The 22,171-nt window shown below is 38.7% G+C and overlaps 1 protein-coding gene across 6 annotated transcripts in view; it reads right to left on the reverse strand.

Annotated features, from left to right (window-relative positions):
* GRXCR1 (glutaredoxin and cysteine rich domain containing 1) overlaps window positions 1-22,171 on the reverse strand; it is a 329,808-nt gene that overhangs the window by 45,496 nt on the left and 262,141 nt on the right. For 4 of the 6 annotated variants that reach the window (XR_003795458.1, XR_003795455.1, XR_003795457.1 and 1 more), the window contains one exon: window positions 14,797-15,039. Coding sequence is in view for 1 of the 6 variants with exons in the window: in XM_029234574.1 (XP_029090407.1) it covers window positions 14,797-15,039 (243 nt within the window). In the remaining 5 variants the exon portion in view is untranslated. Of the gene's footprint in view, window positions 1-14,796; window positions 15,040-22,171 lie in introns of those variants that run through there. The other 2 variants (XR_003795454.1, XR_003795459.1) reach the window with 1 other exon arrangement.

Below are 22,171 nucleotides of genomic sequence, written 5' to 3' on the forward strand. Positions count from 1 at the left end.
GAGCACCGGCCCCTGGGGCCACTGAACCTTGCTGGTTTCCTGCAAGGCTGACCTTGATTACAATCCAGAGAGGAAGCCTGTGATGAGCCCCTCGCTTCAGTATTTCAGGGCTCATTGCTGGACAAGCGGTTTGCTTCACTTGATTCACTCTATTAATTCTTTGAATCTAATCCAGAGAATAAACACCATCAGAACCAAACATATGGTCAGATCTTTAGCTTAATTTTTGTTTTGGGAGATAGAGGCATCTTGGGCTGAGCTCGACCAAACTGGGAGTCCAAGGAGTGATTAAAAACAAAATAAAACCACAACACAGTGTATCATAATCCTACCTGAGCCTAAGGAAGCCTGCCACTTGGCACAGGAGCTATTTTCCTTGTCGAATCCCTTGTGAGATGTTTGCTCAGCTGTAATCATATATGATATCAAGGTCACAAACTAGATGTTTACAGAAAAATAGGCCCTAAAGGCCAGAAACTCTCAGAGAAAATATATGCACTTTCCTTTTTTTCCAGTGAAAACATAAATGAATGGTATAAACGTCTGATTCAGGATTTAGGCCCCCAAATAGTAAAATAGTTATTATGTTTGTTTTAAGTTTTTGAATTGTCAAGTTTAAACTGTTCCTCCTAATTTCGTTCTTTTCCTGACAGGAAATCTGGATTAGAAATATTGTACCTAATCCATATATTTACGATATTTAACTTTAACTGAACACTAAAAAAAAAAAAAAGGTATATCAAAAATGACTTCTATTTTCATTTATTTTCTTATATATTTAATATATTTTCTTATATCGTGAGAGCCCTCTGGTGGTTGAGAAGATACTAAGTCTCTAAGTGCATAAGAGTAGAAATAGAGTTCATTATCAACTGAAGTCTTCCTTACTGAGATACTGATTTCAAGTTCTATTAGAAATGGTTACTTATTACAGTTTCTATTAACTTTCAGCTACTCATAGAATGGTACATTAACTTATTTTTATGCATTTTCTAGAATTAAAAAAAAATCTTAAATGTTTATATTATATCTTTAAATCCAAATAAGAAAACACTGATTATGCACAAATACATTTTCTTTTCAATCAGATTGAGAATAGTTAGCAATTTATATCTAAATTGAGATGTAGGTAAATTGACTCCTGGAGCCCTTTCATGGCATGTTCTGTGCCCTCTTTTAACTTGTGGCCAAGTTGAAAATAGACACAACTATTTTGTACTTTTATACTGCCACGGTCCGAAGGACCAAATTTAAGACTCAGCATCTGACATATGCAAATAATTAAATGATGAACCTACCAGACACTTTATAAGTATCCTGCCACACAGAGAATTACAGCAGGAAAAACTAGAAGTGGCAAAGTCTTAGACAAATGTGACAATGGATTTAAATTTGTAAAATGATAAAGCTGTAACTGAGCAGGATGCTATGGAGCTTTCACGGGACAGACCCTACCATGTCCTCCGCCTGCCTCTCATTTGTAGAAAAACTTCCTCAGTTAGGCCTTCCCTGAGCTCCAAAGGGCAAATTTAATCAGAGAAGTATGAAAATGAAGAAACAAAGGCAAACAGTCAAGCAAGACAAATAATAGTTGTTTAGCCATAATACAAAGTCAAGGATCTTTAGTTCCTCCTCCAGGACTATAGATTTATATTCTGAGCCATATCTTTGAGTTGTTTTGCAGATACTGAAACCTGCACCAGGCAGGAAGAAGTCAACTGCCTGTTGGCTACAAGCATGTAGATCGGCTGTAACCAGAAGATTGGTGATGTTGACTCTTGAAATACCACCTGGTTACCTCACCACCAACCAAAAGAAGGATGTCCACAAGCTGATCAGGCATCCTATGACCTTCTCCCTCACTTTGTCTTTAAAAACGTTTCCCTGAAAGCCATCAGGGAGGCAAGGTCTTCTGAGAATTAGCTGCCCATACTCCTTGCTTGGCCTTGCAATAAAAGCTGCACTTTCCTTCACCACAACAGTGTCAATAGATTGACTTTACTGAACACAGATGAGTGGACCCAAGTTTGGTTGAGTATCAAAGCCAGGATACATATTTAGAAAAGACTGTATGGATGAAGCTGTTGGGCCTATAATTTAGGAATACTTAGTGCCCGTATGCCTCAAAAGTTCCCTCTCTTTAATTGATTCTAAGTGTTGCAGTGAAAGTTGAATTGTGCATAAACATATTTCAAAGTACTTACTACTATATGACTTTTCATGTCATTGAATTAATTTCAGCACTAAAATATGAGATGAAGAAATTATAATCATAGCACTTCTGCATTTCTTCTGTGAGAATAAGTGACAGACAAATCAGTGAGGCGAAAGGCAAAGATTTGGTCAATGGACCAAGGATATCACAAGATGTTACTGGTGAGGCTACAGGATTATTAAAGGAACAAGATGATGGTGTGTGACTCTAGAAATTTGAAGGGGATTTGGTATGTTGATTTAGTTCCACACAGCTGTGAGTGAATGCCAAACTGCTCTACAAATATTTTGTGGGCACATGGAGTGCTAAAGCATAATTAACTAGCTTTAGGATATCAAAAGTATGCAATACTCCAACATGAAAATATCAGTGAGCACACATGACTTAGGCAAAAAGCCAGGGTTAGATGATGTTGAAGTTCTGCACTTTGGTAGATTGCTGAGGTAACTGCCACCAGTTTGTTCATGCCTCATTCTATGCATACCCTTTACAATGTGATGTGGGTGGTCCTCCCATCAATAGGTGGAGTCTGTTCTCACAGTCTTAAATCTGAACCTGACCATGTCACCTGCGCTAGTCAACAGGACAAAAGCAAACATGATTCAAGCCAAGGCTTGAAATGTGCTTGAGCATTAGGGCTTGCCTTCTTTCATTGCTAGAAACCCAACTGCCACCATTTAACATTCCCCAGCTAGTCTTCTAGAAAAGAGGAAATCTGAGAAGCCAGATATGTAACAGAAGTCATCCTAGATCACCCAGTTCTAGCCAAGCCACCAGAAGACCACAAAAGACAGCCAAGCCCAGCCAACACTGCAGTCTACAAAACAGTTCTTTAAAGCCACTAAGTTTTGGGGTGGTTCCTCACATAGCAAAAGCTAACTGATACAATTACTTCCATCATAGTGCCCAAACTTTCGCTATGGTTTGTTCCAGTCCCATGACCATGTTTCTCTGGAGATGGAAGTTTGAGATATCTGGTAACTTCATTGCTTCCTGATCTAAGGAATGGTACTAGCACCAGAATGAATTGCTTACAGAAAGAGAGTGACAGTCATTAAAAATCATATGCTATTCCTTAAAAAACTAAAAATAGAACTACCATACAATCCCACTACTGGGCATATACCCTTAGAAAACCATAATTCAAAAGGAGTCATGTACCAAAATGTTCATTGCAGCTCTATTTACAATAACCAGGACATGGAATCATCCTAAATGTCCATCAACAGATGAATGGATAAAGAAGATGTGGCACATATATAGAATGGAATATTACTCAGCCATAAAAAGAAACGAAGTTGAGTCATTTGTAGTGAGATGGATGGACCTAGGGTTTGTCATACAGAGTGAATTAAGTCAGAAAAAGAAAAACAAATAACATATGCTAACACATATATATGGAATCTAAGAAAAAAAAATGTCATGAAGAACCTAGGGGCAAGATGGGAATAAAGACACAGACCCTCTAGAGAATGGACTTGAGGATATGGGAGGGGGAAGGCTAAGCTGTGACAAAGTGAGAGAGTGGCATGGACATATATACACTACCAAATGTAAAATAGATAGCTAGTGGGAAGCAGCCACATAGCACAGGGAGATCAGCTCAGTGCTCTGTGACCACCTAGAGGGGTGGGATAGGGAGGGTGGGAGGGAGGGAGACACAAGAGGGAAGAGATATGGGAACATATGTATATGTATAACTATTCACTTTGTTATAAAGCAGAAACTAACACACCACTGTAAAGCAATTATATGCCAATAAAGATGTTAAAAAAAAAAAAAAAGACACATGCACCCCAGTGTTCATTGCAGCACTATTTACAATAGCCAGGTCATGGAAGCAACCTAAATGTCCATCAACAGATGAATGGATAAAGAAGATGTGGTACATATATACAATGGAATATTACTCAGCCATAAAAAGGAATGAAATTGGGTCATTTGTAGAGACGTGGATGGACCTAGAGACTGTCATACAGAGTGAATTAAGTCAGAAAGAGAAAAACAAATATCGTATATTAACGCATATATGTGGAATCTAGAAAAATGGTACAGATGATTCGGTTTTCAAGGCAGAAATAGAGACACAGATGTAGAGGATAAACGTATGGACACCAAGGGGAGAAAGCAGACGGAGGGGGCGGCGGTGGTGGTGGGATGGATTGGGAGAGTGGGATTGATATATATATACTAATATGTATAAAATAGATAACTAATAGGAAACTGCTGTATAAAAAATAAAATAATCATAGGCTATGAAAAAAATGTTATTTCTTGTGATATTAATTATTGCCTAGTAACCACACATCCATGGAAAAGAGGTCTTGGGACCTAGTAAAATGCAAGCAAAAACCAAGGGTATTAGGAGTTTACTTGAGAAATAGTTCACATGAAAGTTACACGAATCTTTTAACTGGCCTCAGACTCAGTATAATTAATTGTATGATATAGATGCTTTAAGTAAATCTAGGCTCCATTAATAGAGGGATAGAGATCCTATTTGGGGAGATAATCATCTAGAAGATTGCTTCCAGTTTTGGGTGCTGCACTTGAAGACTAGAATATGTCTTAAGGAGAATAATGATGATGTCGAAGCTCAGATAATCATGTGACAAGAGTAAGTTTTAAAGAACCCATGGAGAAAACTTGCCAACATTTTTGCACCTGAAGTTTTAGTTAAGAGGATGAGGGAATAGTTTCCATTCGAATTACTCTAGGTAGAAGAACTAAGACTAATGGGTGAAGGAAGTTAGATGCAGGTTTGTTCTCAACATGAGAAAGAATTTTCTAATATTTACAGGAGTACTACAATATGATAGGTTGGCTTGAACTCTCATGAGGTTGTTGTCTCTGGGTGTGTTCAAAGATTGTTCATCTTTGCCCAGGGATATGGTAGAAAGAATTTTACACTGAGAGGAGGAATATTACACAAGATGACATTTAAGGTTCCTTCCAAATCCAAGATTCTATGCTTCTGTATGAAACTTCTGTGTGCATCTATCTATCCCATTTGTCTTTACAAAGCCTAATAATTAAGTAGATCTTCTGCAACTTCATCTTAATAGTTGTCCCACCAGTTTCCCAACTTGGTCTTAATCTGAGAGAATATGAGAGGGGAGGTGCTAACAGAAGAATGTAAAGCATTAACTCTTTTACCCCCTCTACTTCTTAGTTGGGCACACATGCTAAATTTATTAGTTTTGTTCTAGATAAAGAGCAAATCAGATGTCACCTATTCATGTTTTAATATAATGAAATTCACTGTGAGTTGAATAAAGGTAAAATTAGATTTACTATTAAAAAGAGGGGGGAAAAAATCAAAGTTTCATATTGTAAGGAAAATCTGATGACAGTATAGTGTCTTACGATGACGGTATAGTGTCTTATATGTAAGTCTTCTGTTTCATTTTAAGAGGAAATAAGTATGTTGTTAATAATTTTTAAATCTCATATGTTATAAACTATTATTAATATATTTTAAATAGCATTGTTAATTACCTGGTATTAAAACTGAAAAATATAACACTATTTCAACAATTATGTTTAATATTTATAGAAAAGTATCATGAATGGTGATGGAATATCTCTAATAGCCTACGTAACAGCTCACACGAAGCTAGTATCTGAAACATGACCTTGATGCTTGTTTCATATTAAAAACATTACCACTATCCAGAAGTTCAAATGCTGTGCGGCATCCTGCCACCACAAATCAGACTACTTGGACAATTAAAATGTGAGGGTGGACTCAATAAGACTCTGTACCTTTTCCCCTTTCATGACTTATTGATCCAATCCTATCTTAATTCTCTTTATTCTCTCCATCTCTTTCCACCTCTAGACCTTAAATGTAAGCTGTCTTTAAAGCTCTTGCCATGTGTGCCATGTTCCAGGCACTGTTTTTATGCTTCATCTCATTTAATTCTCAAAATACCCAGTCATCAGTATTTTATTATTTTCATCTTAGAGAGATTAAACAACTTGACCAACATCCATACCAGTAAGACAAAGAGCTTACTCTTACATCCAGATGTCTGCTTCTACTTTGCTTTGTCACTACTTTCTAGGAAGAGCTCCCAAAATGTGAAAATTGAGATCCCATAGGATACAATGTAAATCTTGGCAAGTGAAAGAGAGAGATGTGGAGTCAAAGAAAACTGAGATGTGGAGTCTGAGTGACTGGGAGAATTGTGGGGTCATTTATCAAAACCAGAGAATTGGAATAAGAAATTAATACTGAAGAAGTTTTCTGTGTTTTTTTTTAATGTTGAAGTAAAATATCTGTTTAAAAAAAATAACATACCCTATAAGATTGTAGCTATAAATAGACTTGAAGACTGGAAAAAGTGAAAGATAATAACGGATGTGAAAAAGAGGGAACAGGAGATGGCAGTGAGACTTCTGTTTGGGGGAAATTAGAAAACATTTAAAGCAGTTGGTTATGTGGACCACAACAGAAAGCCAAAAAGATATTACCAGACATATTAGATAATGGGCCTAGATAATGCTGATGATACAACTTGGTTGTAGACTTCTTCACTATAATTTTGAGATTTTCTCCAATAATGCCCTTGACGTGCTGGAATGAGAGAAGAAAAACAGAGGGAGTTGCATAGGACTAGGAACTGACAAATGTGGAAAGTTAAGAGAGCTGGTCCGCCAAGTCTTAACAGACTGGATATTATTATATTCCTGAATACAGAATGGTAGGGAAACAAGTGAAACCAAAAGTGTGCTTATAAGCTCAGAGGAATGGAAAGGGAGAAAGTAAAAACAATACCAATGATGACGGAGTAAGTTCAATAGAGACAAAGGGGAGAGACTGAAGGACAGAAAATTATGGTCAGAGCAAGACATTTCTAAGTTCAAGATCTTGAATGTGGAGTGTTTTTAAGTGATGAAGTAATTCAGGATGTAAATATGCTGCTAAAGAATGGAGTTGAAAGCTATTGGAGATAAGGGTTAAGGAACTTTATGACTCATATTTAAAGAGTTTGAGCTCTAGAGTTGGACACTCCTAAATTTGAATCCTGCCCTATGATCTGAAGGTATTTAAAGATTTTCTTAACCTCTCTAAGTTTCTTAATTTCTCTAACAAAATTTGGGGTGAGAGAGATGAGAGGGGTGTTATTGACATTTTTATTTTAATATATTATTCAAAGAAATAATACATTAAGAAAGCTTAGCAGAGTGTATCATTCAAGTTAGCTTTTACTATCATTGTCATTGTTGTTGCTATTAAAAACTATCCTCAGATATTCAGGAAAAAAGGACAAGAAAGCAATCACATGACAGAGTAGTACTGCTTCATTTAAATTCCAAGAACCTGACTTAAAGCTTAGATTCCAAACTTCCCCATCCCATACTTTCTGAAGTAGAGTGAACAGGCCAGAAACAAATATTTCATGACCCTGAATAAGGAGGCTTGAAGACTGAATATGTGCTGTGTCTATTACCAAATAAGATCCAAGAAAAAGGGGTAAATTTGAAAGCTCAGGGGATTCTTCTCTCATCCAGATCTCTGTTGAAATTGTTAATGATCAAGGAAATGACCAAAAATATGACTTGCAAAGAACAAGGAAGAGAAGATAAAGATCTAAAATTCACCTATTCCACAACTAAATACTAAAAAATCAAAATTAGATATGATGGTAATTACTTGTAGTGAAGTGGGTCACTTACTAGATAAAATACTCAAAGGCAACCAGGAAGTGGGTACACTTCAGTAGGCACCATCTCCAAAGTACTCCTTTTAATGAAAAGTTAATTATTTAGGGATACATTCTCAGAAAGCCCTGATATTTAAAGAAGATTGTGTCTATGTACACTGAGAAGTTCTATACCTTTCAACAGATTTTCAAAGAAGCATATGACTCCAACACTTAAAAACCACTTCTCACAAGTATATGGTAAATATTTTCAAGAGGTTTAAGACAGAATACTTTCAAGACCTAGCAAAACACTTAACTTTATGTTGATGGTTTATGACAATAGTTATAATTTCATATAACACATTCCCATAAAGAAACACCAAATTTACCAAAGATTCCCTCCCACTAGTCCTCCCACCATCTCTGCAGCCCTCATTAACAGAGTGAATACTACGGAGTTGTCTGGTGCAAGGAAACAATTAGTGTAAAACACACAGCATGAAGGAGCTTATTCTAGTCAACTACTCAAAAAGAGTTTTGTTCAGCATGGCAGACACTAACTTCCTACCCAATATCCATGATCCCTCTTTTATTCTAAGAAAAACCTGGGTTTTTTTCAATATATCATTGTGTCCCTCTGGAAGAGCACAATTCCCAGTCTATTTTGCAACAAAATGTGAACAATAAAATGCAAAGTTGGGTAAGATTTCTGGAAGAACTCTTTACAAGGGCACTCCTTTAGCTAGGATGCCCTTCTCTTTTTTCTTTTCTTTCTCATTCCCATCCTGCCTAGAATGCAGGCATGATGTCAATACTTTCAGCAACTATTAGGACCATAAGGTCCACCAGGAGACCTTCGAGGTAGAAGACATGTGCTAAGTACTATAAAATAGAAAGTGATCCTAGGTGACATCATGGAACTTTATACCCTCCCAGGAGCAACTTCCTGTACATTTTTTATGTGAGAAAAGATAAAACCCTTAATTTTTGAGGCTTCAAGGTTTGTTGTGGTTTGTTTAGGGATTTTTTTTTTTTTTTAGAAATAAATCATTGTTGTTCAGAAAAAAATGTAATTCACAAATGCTGTACACACCCAGCCTGAAAAATTTCACTTTACTTTGTTATACTGCCTAAAAGTGGACCACTTGATGATTCACTTTGATAAACAGTAATGATTTTTAATGGATAGTCTACATGATAGTGAACATTAGACAACAAAGAACTGTGACCTCTGAGAGGAAGGAAGCAAATGAGGTAAGTTCTACAGTTTCCCAGGCTTACTATCATGATAGCTTTTCCAAGCTATATACAGGAAAGGGGAATTTAAAGCAGAACCTGGTAGATTCCCTGAGTTAAGGAAATAGACCTGAGAGCCTAGGAAACTAAGATAGCTAGAGTTCACAGGACAGAAAGTAAACAGCTTTACAGAGAATTCTGGAGATAGACAGAGGGCCCAGCTTGTGTTCAATAGAGTAATGATCATTACATGCATGTGAGGAAACTACTCAAGGCCAGCAAAAGAACCACCTGAAAGGATGAAAAGGGACAGTGTCTGGGGCACTGTTGGGAATACTGCCTGTTCCCATCAGCCAGACTGGAAAACCTTAAAATTCATGGGGCATTGAGTAAAGTTATCAAAAGATCATGTCCCCATTCTAAGGAATATTTAGCTTTGGACTAAACACTATTCTGGCCCTGCCTAGAAAATCTTAATAACAAACCCAAAATAGCAAATGATTTCCAAGTAACTTGACTGCATCTCAGCAAAAAGCCCAAGAATATTTATATGAATACAAAAATATCCCAATAAAAAATACTTTTATCCAACCAGATATGTGGAATTCAATCAAAATTACCAGGAAGGCAAAGAAGTGGAAAATAGTACTCAGAATTTCAATTAATTGAAGCCAACCCAGAACTGACACAGATAATGAAAGTGTCACGCAAGGAGATTAAAAGTTATTATATGATCAAAAAGCTAGAAGAAATATTGAACATATTAAGTGAGACATGGAAAATGCATTTTTAAAAGAAATCAAACGTCTAAAGATAAAAATTACAATACCTGAGATAAAAAATACAGAGATGGGATTAACAGAAGATTAGATATTATATAAGAAAAGATTAGGGGTCCAGGAGACACAGCAATAGAAACTATCCCAAATGAAATAAAGTGAGCTATGGAATTATTTCAAACAGCCTGATATGCAGGTAATTAAAGCCTCTGAAAAGAAGAGAAAGAAAGGAAGATATAAATAATATTTTAAAAGTAAAGGCTGAAAGTTTTTTGAATTTGATAAAAAGCTATATACCTACTGAACCAAGAATCTCAATGAACCCTTAGCAAAAGAAACATGAAGAAAGTATGCCAAGGCATATCATAATTGAAGTTCTCAAATCTGGTGCTAAAGAGAAAATCTTAAAAGTAGTGGGGTTGGGGGTGGCAGAGAAGACATGTCACAAACAGAGAAACAAAGATAAGGGAGGGGTCATATTTTTTATCAGAAGTAATGTGAATGAGAAGATAGAGGAGCAACATCTCTAAAGTACTGAAAGAAAAAAAAACTTTCAACCTAGAATTCTATACCCAGCAAAAATATCTTTTAAAAATAAAAATGAAAGAAAAACTTTTCAGACGTGAAAGAATTCATCCACAGCAGACTCACACTACAATAGTAGTATGTAAGAAGTCCTTCACATAAAAGAAAACTGATGTCAAATGGATATGATGCTCTACACCAAGGATTAAACAGAACCAGACCTTAAAACTGCAGAGGGTAGAGTACTTCCAAACTCACTTGATGAGGTCATCACTACCCTAATACCAAAACCAGACAAAGACATTAGAAGAACAGAAAACTATATTGACAGAAAGATCAATGTTTGCCAGGGGACTGGGGTTGGAGGAAGGGATTAACTGCTAAATGACATGAGGAATATTTGGGGGCTTATGGAAATGCTCTATATTTTGTGTATTGGTAGATTCATGGGTGTACACATCTGTCAAAACTCATCAAATTGTATAATTTAAACATGTAGTCTATTATATGTAAATTATACCCCAATACAGCTGGTTAAAACAAAACAAAATAAGTGAAAACAGCATATCTGGCAGACACTGTGGTTTGTCTCACTCAGTAACCTATCCAGACTCTTTCTAGAATGTCTTCCTGTGCTATAGAGTGTATAGCAGTGTATAGAGGCTAGAAACCTAAAAAGCATATTTCCCATTTTCCCTCACTGCTTTCACATGTGACTTATTTAGTAACCACAAACAGATATACTCACTCAAAACTTTATTAGGAAGAAAATTTTGTAGAAAGAAGGGCAGAGAACAAGTCATCCATTTTGCTGGTGTGGACCATGGCAAAGACAGCAAGTTACTGGAGCTGACCACCTCCAGGTTGTGGCAGAGGCTTCCTTGGTGGCCCATTTCTGGGAAAATTGGAAGTAATTGGAAAATTGGAGAAATTTCGGAAGTAGTCCCTAGAAACATGCCTAGAGTCTGTATTTCTAGTGTGCCTACTATCTATGCTCAATAATAATTCCTTCATTCTTAAATTGAATAAAACAGTACTTTAAATAAATATAGAATTATCAAGCAGTCACAACCCAATATCAGCTAATTTAAGAGACCCCTCTAGATCACCAGCCTTTCCATTCCTCTCTCTGTTACTGAAGTCCACACTTGGATTCATTCTACACGTTTCATAGCTCAGTTCCAACGTGGATTTTGTGAACTCTTACTGTAGAGTTTTATGGTTGGTCCATAATCAAGATACTATTTCTAATTCATTTCCTACGGGTATTTCTAAGATTATTTATGTCCAAACTGTTGGAACACAATCTTTTTGTGTAAAGTTTTTCTGATGCCAAAACAATAGGGCACTTGCCCCAAGTAAGTTCCAAGCTGAACTTGCTCCTCCCCCCATCTCTCTCCCTCCACCACTGAGCATCCCAGGGCAGTGTAGATTTGTTTTCTAAAGTAATTTCTTTCCCTTGACTATTCCATTGCTTCCATCTTGAGTTTTTAGTTTGGCTGGGGAAGACAGTCATCAGGCAAAAAGAGCATCCTTGTCAATTCTTCCATTCTTGCCCATAGAAGGAGTCCTATTAGCTTCCGTTCAGTGAAAATAATTGAATTCCCTTGGCACCACCCACCCTGGGTCTGATGGCAGTGATGGTAGTAAAATTAGGGAGCTGTGAAATGTCCTCATCCTCTCTCCATCCCATCTCACTGTCTCCCGCACTCTGCCTCCATATGCCTCTGTTTGTGTCTCTGTCTGTTTCGTTCTCTGGCTCTGTCTGTCTATTTCTTTCTCTCCATCCTTAAAGACAGTTGTATTTGTGCAGATGATTCACACATCCTGATTTTTCTCATTTATTTAAATTTAAGCTAAATCAAATGTTTTCATGTAACTGTTTAAAACATTACAGATGTTAAGGAACATCAGTTCCTTTTCCTCCCCCAAAATTATGCTTCACCACATGCCAAAACCCAGCAGAGGGCATCCTTCCATTTCAGATGTGCAAACACTGCAGGGAAAAGGCTCTACAATTCTGGCAATGTACTCCATTTGCAACTGTGCACTGGAATCTAAATAAAGGGGTTACTGTAGTAGTAGGGAAATTTGTTACATAAGTTGTTCTGGAGTGTTTATCTCCATTTTGAATTATAAATTTAGAAGTAATTCCCCTTTCATAAGAAAAAAAAAAGGAAAAAAATCTCGTCTCTGGCCTCTCTCCAGATTTGGGGAATTAGCTTCAAATTTCAGAAGCAGCAGGTAGCACCCCTGTGATCCCTCTGCCTCTAGGCATGTGTGTAAATAAAGTGATCACAGAGGCAAAGCAATCGAGAAAGAACCCTGCACCCTACCTCCTCTGTTGCACTCTCCCTCTATCCCTGAAACCGAAAGACAAATAGCAAGAGAGGCATTTTGCCTGTTACACTGAAAAGCAGGAAGAAGCTGAGCCTGGTCAAGAGCAGAGTAGCAGGTGGGGCCCACCTTGTACCTGTGTAAGTAAGCAGTCGCCCACTAAGATTAATTGTGTAGCTTCACAGAACTTAAAATTCCACAATGAAAAATATCTTACATTGTCAGAAGAATTTCCCTCAGGTTACAATGCAAATACCCACAACCCTTATCAGTGATTTTCTCCACAGTGTGGATGAGTTTATGAGATTTTCTTTCCTTGTGGAAGAATGTCTCAGGAGAGAAGGAGAGAATACGAGGAGACAATATAGCATCATTCCTACATCCATTCAGCATACGTTTTTGAGCACTTTATGCCAAACCCTGTTCTAGGTGCTAAGAACCCACCAGGAAACAAACTAGCAAAGATCACTTTCCTTGAGGTGATGTGTCAGAGTGCAAGGGTCTGGGGAATCGGACAGACCTAACTTTGAGTCCTGGTCCTGCCAATTACCCAGCTATGTGTATATATATATGTACACACATACACATACATATATATACACACACACACTATATACAGTGTATATATCAGTAAAATCCTCAAAATTAGCCTAAGAAAAGTTCTATTATCATTATCATTTTCATTTTACAAATGAGGAAATCAGGCAGAGTGATTTATAAATTTCCCAGAAACAGAAGTAGCAGAGCAGGAATTTGAAACAATGCTGCCCGACTTCAAAGCTGTCTTGCCTCTTAACCAGTGCGCCAGAGAGTTGATTTCTAGGGCCTAAGGACTAGATGAGATGACACATATAAGCTGAGAGTATAGTATAGTACTTTTTAAATTTTATTTATTTATTTATTCATTCATTCATTCATTCTGTCATTATTATCACTGCCATTGTTATGGGTTTCTGGGACCTCAGGGTATATGTTGAAGTATAAGATAAGAGGCTCAATACTTGAATCAAAATACTTCTAGTTCAGAATCTATCTGTGTCCAGCTCTGGTTAAAAGTAAGATTGCATAACATCATAGCTACTGAATCATGGCTTCTCTGCATTAATCTTTCCGTAAGATGACAGGCGGCCTCTAACAGCCATGGCTCTAGACAGGATATCAGGACACAAGCTCCCTGTAACAAACAGGAGCATTTCCTGCTCTGGCTTTTTCTAACCTTCCCTGGAAGCTGAAGGTTAAGACCAGATTTGAAATGAAACCAAGATGCAAGGATCCATCTCTGGTTGACAGCCGCTTTCTGTTCTCTGATCAGTGACCTTGTAGTCAGTCCCAACCCCCTCAACTGCTGGTGTCCCTTTGCTCTCTCTCTTTCCAAACTGCACTCTCCAAAGCCCCCTTTCTTGGGCTTCGTACTGATGAAGCTTGTTCATAGATCAGTGGGGGTTAAAGATGCTAACAGTGCTATTCAAAGAGCAAGGAAGCAGTCATGTTTTGTTGCTGCTCTGGGAGTTCTCTGCTCGCCCGTAAGCCTGCATTTGTGTCTCACGTTCTCGCATTACCAAAATCAAGAATCATTTTAAACAGATTAAAATTCTGGCTCCGGGCCCTATTTCTTATTGATTTCATTTCACGACTGTCATCTTAGTTTCATTAAGTAGGAAACTGCGTGTTTGATGAGGGGTATAGGAGAATTCACAAATGGATATCTCATATATCCCATTTTTCTTGCCTGCACTAAAAAAAAAGTTTTTATCCCACATGTCAAGCTTCACAATGCAAAACTCAAGTCAACTGAACATTTAAAAACTGTATTTCTATTCAAAAAGGCAATTTCATGCTGATTGCATCTCACCATGACCCTGCAGGGGTGAACACTGTAGCAACACATCATTTAGGATAGAAATAAGTGCTTCAAACCCTTTGGATTGAACTTAAAAAAAATAGCTAGTATGCTGGTAGCTATGTTGCAAGTTGCCTTGTCATAGCCTTATAGCTTCCTATCAACACTGGTTGGGTTCAATAAAAAAGAAGATTTTCCTTAGCAGATACTCACCCCAAGGTAATGGCCATCGATGAACACGACAGGAAGCGAAGGAGCTTCAGAAACCCGTCGGCATCGTTCATCTAATTCTTTTCCATAGTCACCATTCAGAGCTATGTTTTTCTCTTCAAATTTTACCCGATGGTTTTGGAAGATCTTTCTTACCAGTTCACACCTTTCAAAGGTTGTCCGTACCACACGAAGGCAAGTCGTATAAATCACTACGCGGTCAAATTCTAGGTCAGTTGATGGTTGCTGTAGGAAAATATTATAGTGTAAATATTTTGGCATTTGCTTTCTTACATCTCTTTATTTTAAGACAATTAACATTTCAGCCAACGTCTTACACATTAAAGGCCTGCAATAAAAGTTGAATAAGCACCATATTTGTCAATTCTAAGACATGTCTTTATACTTTAGAACATCTGTAATTGCAATAAGGATGACAGTCAACATAATTTAAATGACATAATTTAATTGACAGTGTTTTTTCTGTTCCCAATGGCATATCAGATAATGGCATATCTTTTTTTTTTTAACATCTTTATTGGGGTATAACTGCTTTACAATGGTGTGTTAGCTGCTGCTGTGTAACAAAGTGAATCAGCTATACATGTACATATATCCCCATAACCCCTCCGTCTTGTGTCTCCCTCCCACCCTCCCTATCCCACCCCTCTAGGTGGTCACAAAGCACCGAGCTGATCTCCCTGTGCTATGCAGCTGCTTCCCACTATCTATTTTACATTTGGTAGTGTATATGTGTCCATGCCACTCTCACTTTGTCCCAGCTTACCCTTCTCCCTCCCTGTGTCCTCAAGTCCATTCTCTACGTCTGCATCTTTATTCCTGTCCTGCCCCTAGGTTCTTCAGAACCATTTTCTTTTTTCAGAGTCCATATATACGTGTTAGCATAGGGTATTTGTTTTTCTCTTTCTGACTTACTTCACTCTGTATGACAGACTCTAGGTCCATCCACCTCACAACAAATAACTCAATTTCATTTCTTTTTATGGCTGAGTAATATTCCATTGTAATTGGCATATCTTAAAATTGATGATGCCTCACATGGCATGCCATGTGGTGAAATAAGGAATGGTTGAATTACTTTTCTCATGTTTTGTAGACATCATTCAACTACAATAGCTGCCTCTCATACCCAAAGCAAAACATGGAACAGAATAGACAAGGTTAGCATTTAACCATTTGAAAATTCTTCTACTCATCAACTTACCAAATTTTACAGCTTTTTTGAGCCAAAATTTACTGGGAATAACAAGATCTATATCATAGGATTGTTCTGAGATTTAAGAGGCATAAAATGTGTGCATGAGCTCTGTTGAATGACAGGCTCCCGTGGGCAGTGAGAAGGTTCTGCCGTGAGGAACAGAAGATATAGTGGCTCAGAGAAAGTGCATAGAAACCAGTATCAGGTGGGCAGCAGGTCAAAGCCAGGCATAAAAAGGAAACAAGGAAACAGTACACTGCAATGGAGTGTAAGCAATTGGAGGCTTACACTCTCAAAATGGAGGCAAGCAACTCTCAAAACCAAGGTGAAGACTCCTAAAGAGAGAATCTCTTTTTGTCTATGTTTCCTGCTGCATCAGAATCAGTGACTGCATTCAAACCCTGCCAGCACTGCGAGGGCCTTATCAGCTAGGTCCTGACATCACCAGGGTGACATCACCCTCTTCCTCTTTATTATAGCCTTATTTGAAGGAGACTGAACAGAACCCAACTATATACCATGAGATCAAGGGATACGTGAGTCTCCACAGTGCTACAGTTGTTGAAAGACAACCACACAACTTATAAACTCCTGTGAAATCAAAACTTTGATTTGAAACCACTCCAGATGGCTAAATACTAGAACCAGAAGGTAAGATACTAAGCTTCACCATTTTGTACTCAAAGAAATCAGACCACTCCGCCAGATGGAAACACAGATAGTTCTAGAAAGATATGAAGTGATGGAAATGGCTATGCAGTGGTCTCCACTTCACCGAGAGACCGGACATTTTTTTTTTTTCCTAATGGTAAAATGTATTAAAGACGTAAGAATCTTTCCTTTCCTCAATAGAGTTTAGAAGCTAAGATGAAAACCAGAGGCCTGGAGGGGCCAAGCAGGTGTCATAAATGCTGGAGCAGACCAGGAGTAAATGAGATATTAGTGAGAAGCAGGGAGAGTGTCATTTGAAAGGGAAAAACATAACTCAGCTTCAGGCAAGTTTCAGGAATGTCACTCAGTGTTGTCAGATACGATTATTGTAAGTATAAACTTGAAATCTGGATTTTTATAGGAAATTTTCTGCATTCTAAATAGTGGCACCCCATTAAAAAATGTATTGAGACCCCTGGACAAAATATCTGAAGGCTGAATTTGGCCTATATACTGCTAATTTATAACATTGGAAAGGAGAGAGCCCCAGGGAGGTATATCAGATATACCTGGACTCTGTCTCCGGCCATCTCTGTCTTTGGGAAGCTAATGAGCTGTTTAGCCTCAGTTTTCTCTTCTGTAAAATGTGATAATAGTGGTGGTAGCTACCTAATAGGTTTGCTGAGAAGATTAAGAAAACAACTAGTGTAGGGCTTAAAACATGGTACTGTGTGCTGAGTTATACACTGCAAAGATATTACACTCCACACTGTGGAATTTTTAAGATTAAAACCACAGGCAAAAATAAATCAATGGAAAACATCAATGTAATTAATGACAAGAAAAGAGGATTATTACTAGGCTTTAGATTAAGAAGCATTGATCTTCAAAAAGAGTAACCAAATGCCCAAGAGCCTCTGGTTCCTCTTCATATTCACAATTATGAACAAGCTGGGAATCAAGGAACTCACTGTAAATGCTGCAGCTTTTGGAAGAGCACCAAACTTCTCTTTTTCCTGATATTATCTGAGTAATTATGCATTGTTCCTCTGGCTGCAAAGACTGCTATAACTGCATTTGTTTCTACCAAAATGTTCCACTTTTTTCAATAGTACACTTACTTTTGAAATATTTTATAAGAAATACCTTTCCCCATGTGAAGAAGTGGGAAAATTTAAGATTGGACCATTCTGTTCTCACACAGGATTCTCTCTGCTCGTACAACATATGCTTGGTACCACTTTTCTGTGTATCTCTAAGCGATAGACATTTAAAAAATAGTAATAACATGAACCCTTATCAAGTGGCCATGTTAGATGCTGTTCAGTGCAAAGGGTAACAAAAAATATCCCTTTGCCTACTGTTGAGGATGAGCTTTGCCTGGCATCAGTGATTCTCCAAGAGTATTGGATATGAGAATAAACTAGGGAGCTTTAAAAATCCTCAAAGCCCAGGCCAAGCACATACCAGTTATATCAGAATCACCAGAGTGATTTTTTTTTGAAATCTCCTCTGGCAATTCCAGTGTGCAACCAAGTTCCAGAGCTAGTTGGATACCAGTTGGAAATGCAGAATCACGAGCTTCACCCCAGATCTACTGAATCCGAATCTGCACTTTAACAAGTTCTCTGGGAAATCTGGGTGCACATTATATTTTTGAGGAGCCCCGGTGAAGTCACATATAGGCAGCTTGACTTGTCAGAGAAACTGGGTTTATGTCCCTTTAAAATAACTGCTAGTCATTTATACAGTCATTAGAATAATTTGCCAAACATATGCTAGGCACTATATATATAATGGGGAGCAAAAATTATAATTCCTAACGACTTGGAGCTCATTACTTGGAGTTCGAAGTAATAAAAAACTAAAATGTTACATAAATCAATATATGATTACAAACTGTTCAGTGATGCAAAGGAAATGCACAAGTTGTTAGAAGAGGCTATGGCAGAAAGGCCTTTTCTGTTTTAGAGGTCGAAAAAGCATTTTCTGATATTTGAGCTCTGATTTAAAGGATAAGAAAGAGTTACAGGCATTAACTAGGCAGAGCGCGTGGGGGAAAAGTCACAGATAAGTGCAAAGATGTTGAGATGGAGGAAGATGGCATGTTTGAGACTCTGAAAGAAGGTATTTGCTGAAACACAAAGGAGAATTATAATAATACTGAATGATTCTGGACACGCATGTAGGATCAGTATCATGTTGTATTTTATAGCCACTCTATGGCCTTTAACCTAAGAGCAATGAGAAATTCCTGAAGGCTTTTAAGGAGGATGGGAGGGATTTACATATTTTAAAAATAACTGAAGCAGGGCTTCCCTGGTGGCGCAGTGGTTGAGAGTCCGCCTGCCGATGCAGGGGACGCGGGTTCGTGCCCCAGACCGGGAAGATCCCACATGCCGCGGAGCGGCTGGGCCCGTGAGCCATGGCCGCTGAGCCTGCGCGTCCGGAGCCTGTGCTCCGCAACGGGAGAGGCCACAACAGTGAGAAGCCCGCGTACCGCAAAAAAAATAAATAAATAAAAATAAGTGAAGCAGGGCCAGTGCAGACAGTTGCACAGGATGTACACTGCACAAACCTAGAGACTGTCATGATTAGCAAAGAATAAAGGAAGGATGCCCCCAGGGTTGTGTGATTCCACAACTTGAGCAATCGTACTCAGTCTCATTCCCAACTCCCTTGGTCTGAAAACTGAGATTGAATCCAGGGTAAATTCAAGGTAGGAAATATAGTTTATCTAGTAGAATAGGCTATTAAGTAAAATTTTCTAAAAATAATCTTACCGAACAATTTTTTGATATGATTTGAAAGTGGATCTTTCTAGAGGTAGAAGTGGGTTAAATGATTCCTCAAGGTTGTTTCCAGTTTCATAATATCAGTTTTAAATGATATTGTCTTTGGATAAAGAAATCCTCTTCTACACTTGCCTCATTTTCTTTCCCTCAACAGATTTGTCAGAGCATTTGGCTAGAAATCTAAAAATATCCCCTTAGTGGTTAGCTGTCCCTCTTCTCCCTTCCTGAGAGTTACCATGGGAATAGCGTAATGAAGGATGGAGGCATCTGAGACAGCGCTAAGAAGCCACTGGGATTTGCAGCCCGCTTGTTCTGAGAAAGCCGACCTAGATGTTGATAAAGGCAAGCTGTTTCTTCCTTTCCATTGACTAAAAAAGATGATTCTTTGGGGTGCCCCGAAGCCTCACAACACCTGCAGCAAACGTAGATGTGTTGGTAAGGGACAGAAATTGCTGTGAACAAGACTAAGGAGGGAGGAGATATGGGGATATATGGATATGTATAGCTGATTCACTTTGTTGTAAAGCAGAAACTAACACACCATTGTAAAGCAATTATACTCCAATAAAGATGTTAAAAAAAAAAAAGACTAAGGGGTTACTTTGTAGCCAATGTATGTCCTCAGCTTGCACCTGGTCCGGCAATAGCCACTGTCAAACAGTAAGTTCTGTAGTCACCTAGGCATCCAGGGACACTTCTGGAGGCCTCACATCCACTGGAACTGTCACTGATTCAGGCCAAGGATTAGTCCCTACGGCTCCCCGACAGAGGATCAGCTCTGCGCAGACCCAGCTCCCCGGGCTGGAGCAGATCCAGATCCAGTGGGCTATTTCCACTTGACCCCTTTGACTGTGTACAGCCTGGTGCCGGTTTGACAAGGCCTCCTGAAATCTGGGCCTCCAGGCAATTCCAGGAACTCAGGTCTTAAACAAAACTTAAAAATATAATAAAAAGTGACATTTTTAAATGGCGATGGCAGACATAATGCTAATAACTTTACATTCACTTAATCCTCCCAATAACTTACATGCTGTAACGGTCTTTCTTTATAGATCTAGAAACCTAGGCTCAGACGGGATAAGTGTCCTAGACAAGGTGACAGAGTTAAAGTTACAGCAAAGTTAGAAAATTGGAGCCCAGATACACACCCTTCAAAGTCTGTGGGTTTCTACTGAGTCAAGCAGAACCCTTGAACCACACTGTTGTTTTGCTACCGCTGCCCCAGGATCAAGGTTATTGCCAAAACAGACTGATGTAGACCTAATTCAGTGCCCATGAGATAATATTGGCGATTTAAAGAGGTTTGCCTCTTTACTAAATTATGCGCCCACATTTAACAGTAAGTAACATCACAGGAGGGACACTGTAAATGTTTTTCTGTCTAAAAGGATACCTTTGAAATGGACGAAGTATAGAGAGCTCTTCTCTGCTGTCTGAAGGCAAAGAGGTGAAGTGATTAGCTCAGAGCCATGCAGCATATCAGAAGGCAAACCGGGACTAGACCTATTTCTTGATTATCAGGCATTGGGCCAACCCATTGGCTCCAGGGACCACCATTTTAAATAGAAGACACATGCCTTTGGAAGCAGCGCCGTGGGGCTTTGTAAAGGACGGGAATTTTTTCTCTCTCTCCCTCTTCATGCTACTCTGTAAACTTCTGTAGCCGTATGCATATTCTGGGATGCTTCTTAATATTAAATTTAAATAAATAAATAACCCCCCGCCCACCCTTGCTTTCAAATCGCCTTTTGAATTCTCATTCTTGCGCTTAACTACTGTGATGTGAAAACCCACTTTATCCACACCAGGCTCCTGTCTTAGCTTATTTCCTGGATCTAATTCCATTCTGACCACACTCCCTATTCAGTTCTGAGGGTACATGGTGATTTTCTAGGCCAGCAGTCCCCAAGCTTTTTGGCACCAAGGACCGGTTTCGCGGAAGACAATTTTTCTACGGACGGGGGGCGGGGGCGTGATGGTTCAGGCGGTGATGCGAGCGATGGGGAGCGGCAGATGCAGCTTTGCTCGCTGGGCTGCCGCTCACCTCCGGCTGTGCGGCCTGGTTCCTAACAGGCCACGGACAGGTACCGGTCGGTGGTCCGGAGGTTGGGGACCTCTGTTCTATGCCATATTCCCTCCCACACATTGACCACAAAACACCACGGGGAACTTCTCCATGTCCCGCTGTAAGACACAGGTTATAAAAATAATTACAATAACTACTATTTGTTGCATGATTCCTGCATATACATATGTAGTTCCAGGGCTGCAAAGGGGAACTTTATGTGTGCAATGTTCACTTATCATAAGAGATAAGGATTATTATCCAAATTTTATAGATGAGGAAACTAAAGCTTGAAGATAAACTTAAGGTGTCTAAATACCTCAGAGGAAAAAGGAGCAGGACCAGAATTTTAACCTGGGTCTGCCTCCTATGTCCTTGCTCGTGCCTTAGGAAGATACTACATAACCCTCTTAAATACAACAAACCGATGGGTCATACCATTCCAGACCTGAGTAGTGAATTGTATACCACAGAGGGACTGTCAAAAGGACTGTCCTAGAAATTCCCATTGCTCATCCTTCCACTTTATTCTAATATCTCTGGTTACACGTCACCCCTCAGACAGACCTTCCCTCATCACCCCATGTAAAACAGACCCTCTATCCTCCAACCCAGTTCTTTTCTTTAGGATACCTAGTACTGCTGGAC

This window comes from Monodon monoceros, unplaced genomic scaffold (genome assembly GCF_005190385.1).
Source record: "Monodon monoceros isolate NGI ecotype Baffin Bay Population unplaced genomic scaffold, NGI_Narwhal_1 Super_Scaffold_20, whole genome shotgun sequence".
Taxonomy (NCBI): Eukaryota; Metazoa; Chordata; class Mammalia; order Artiodactyla; family Monodontidae; genus Monodon; species Monodon monoceros.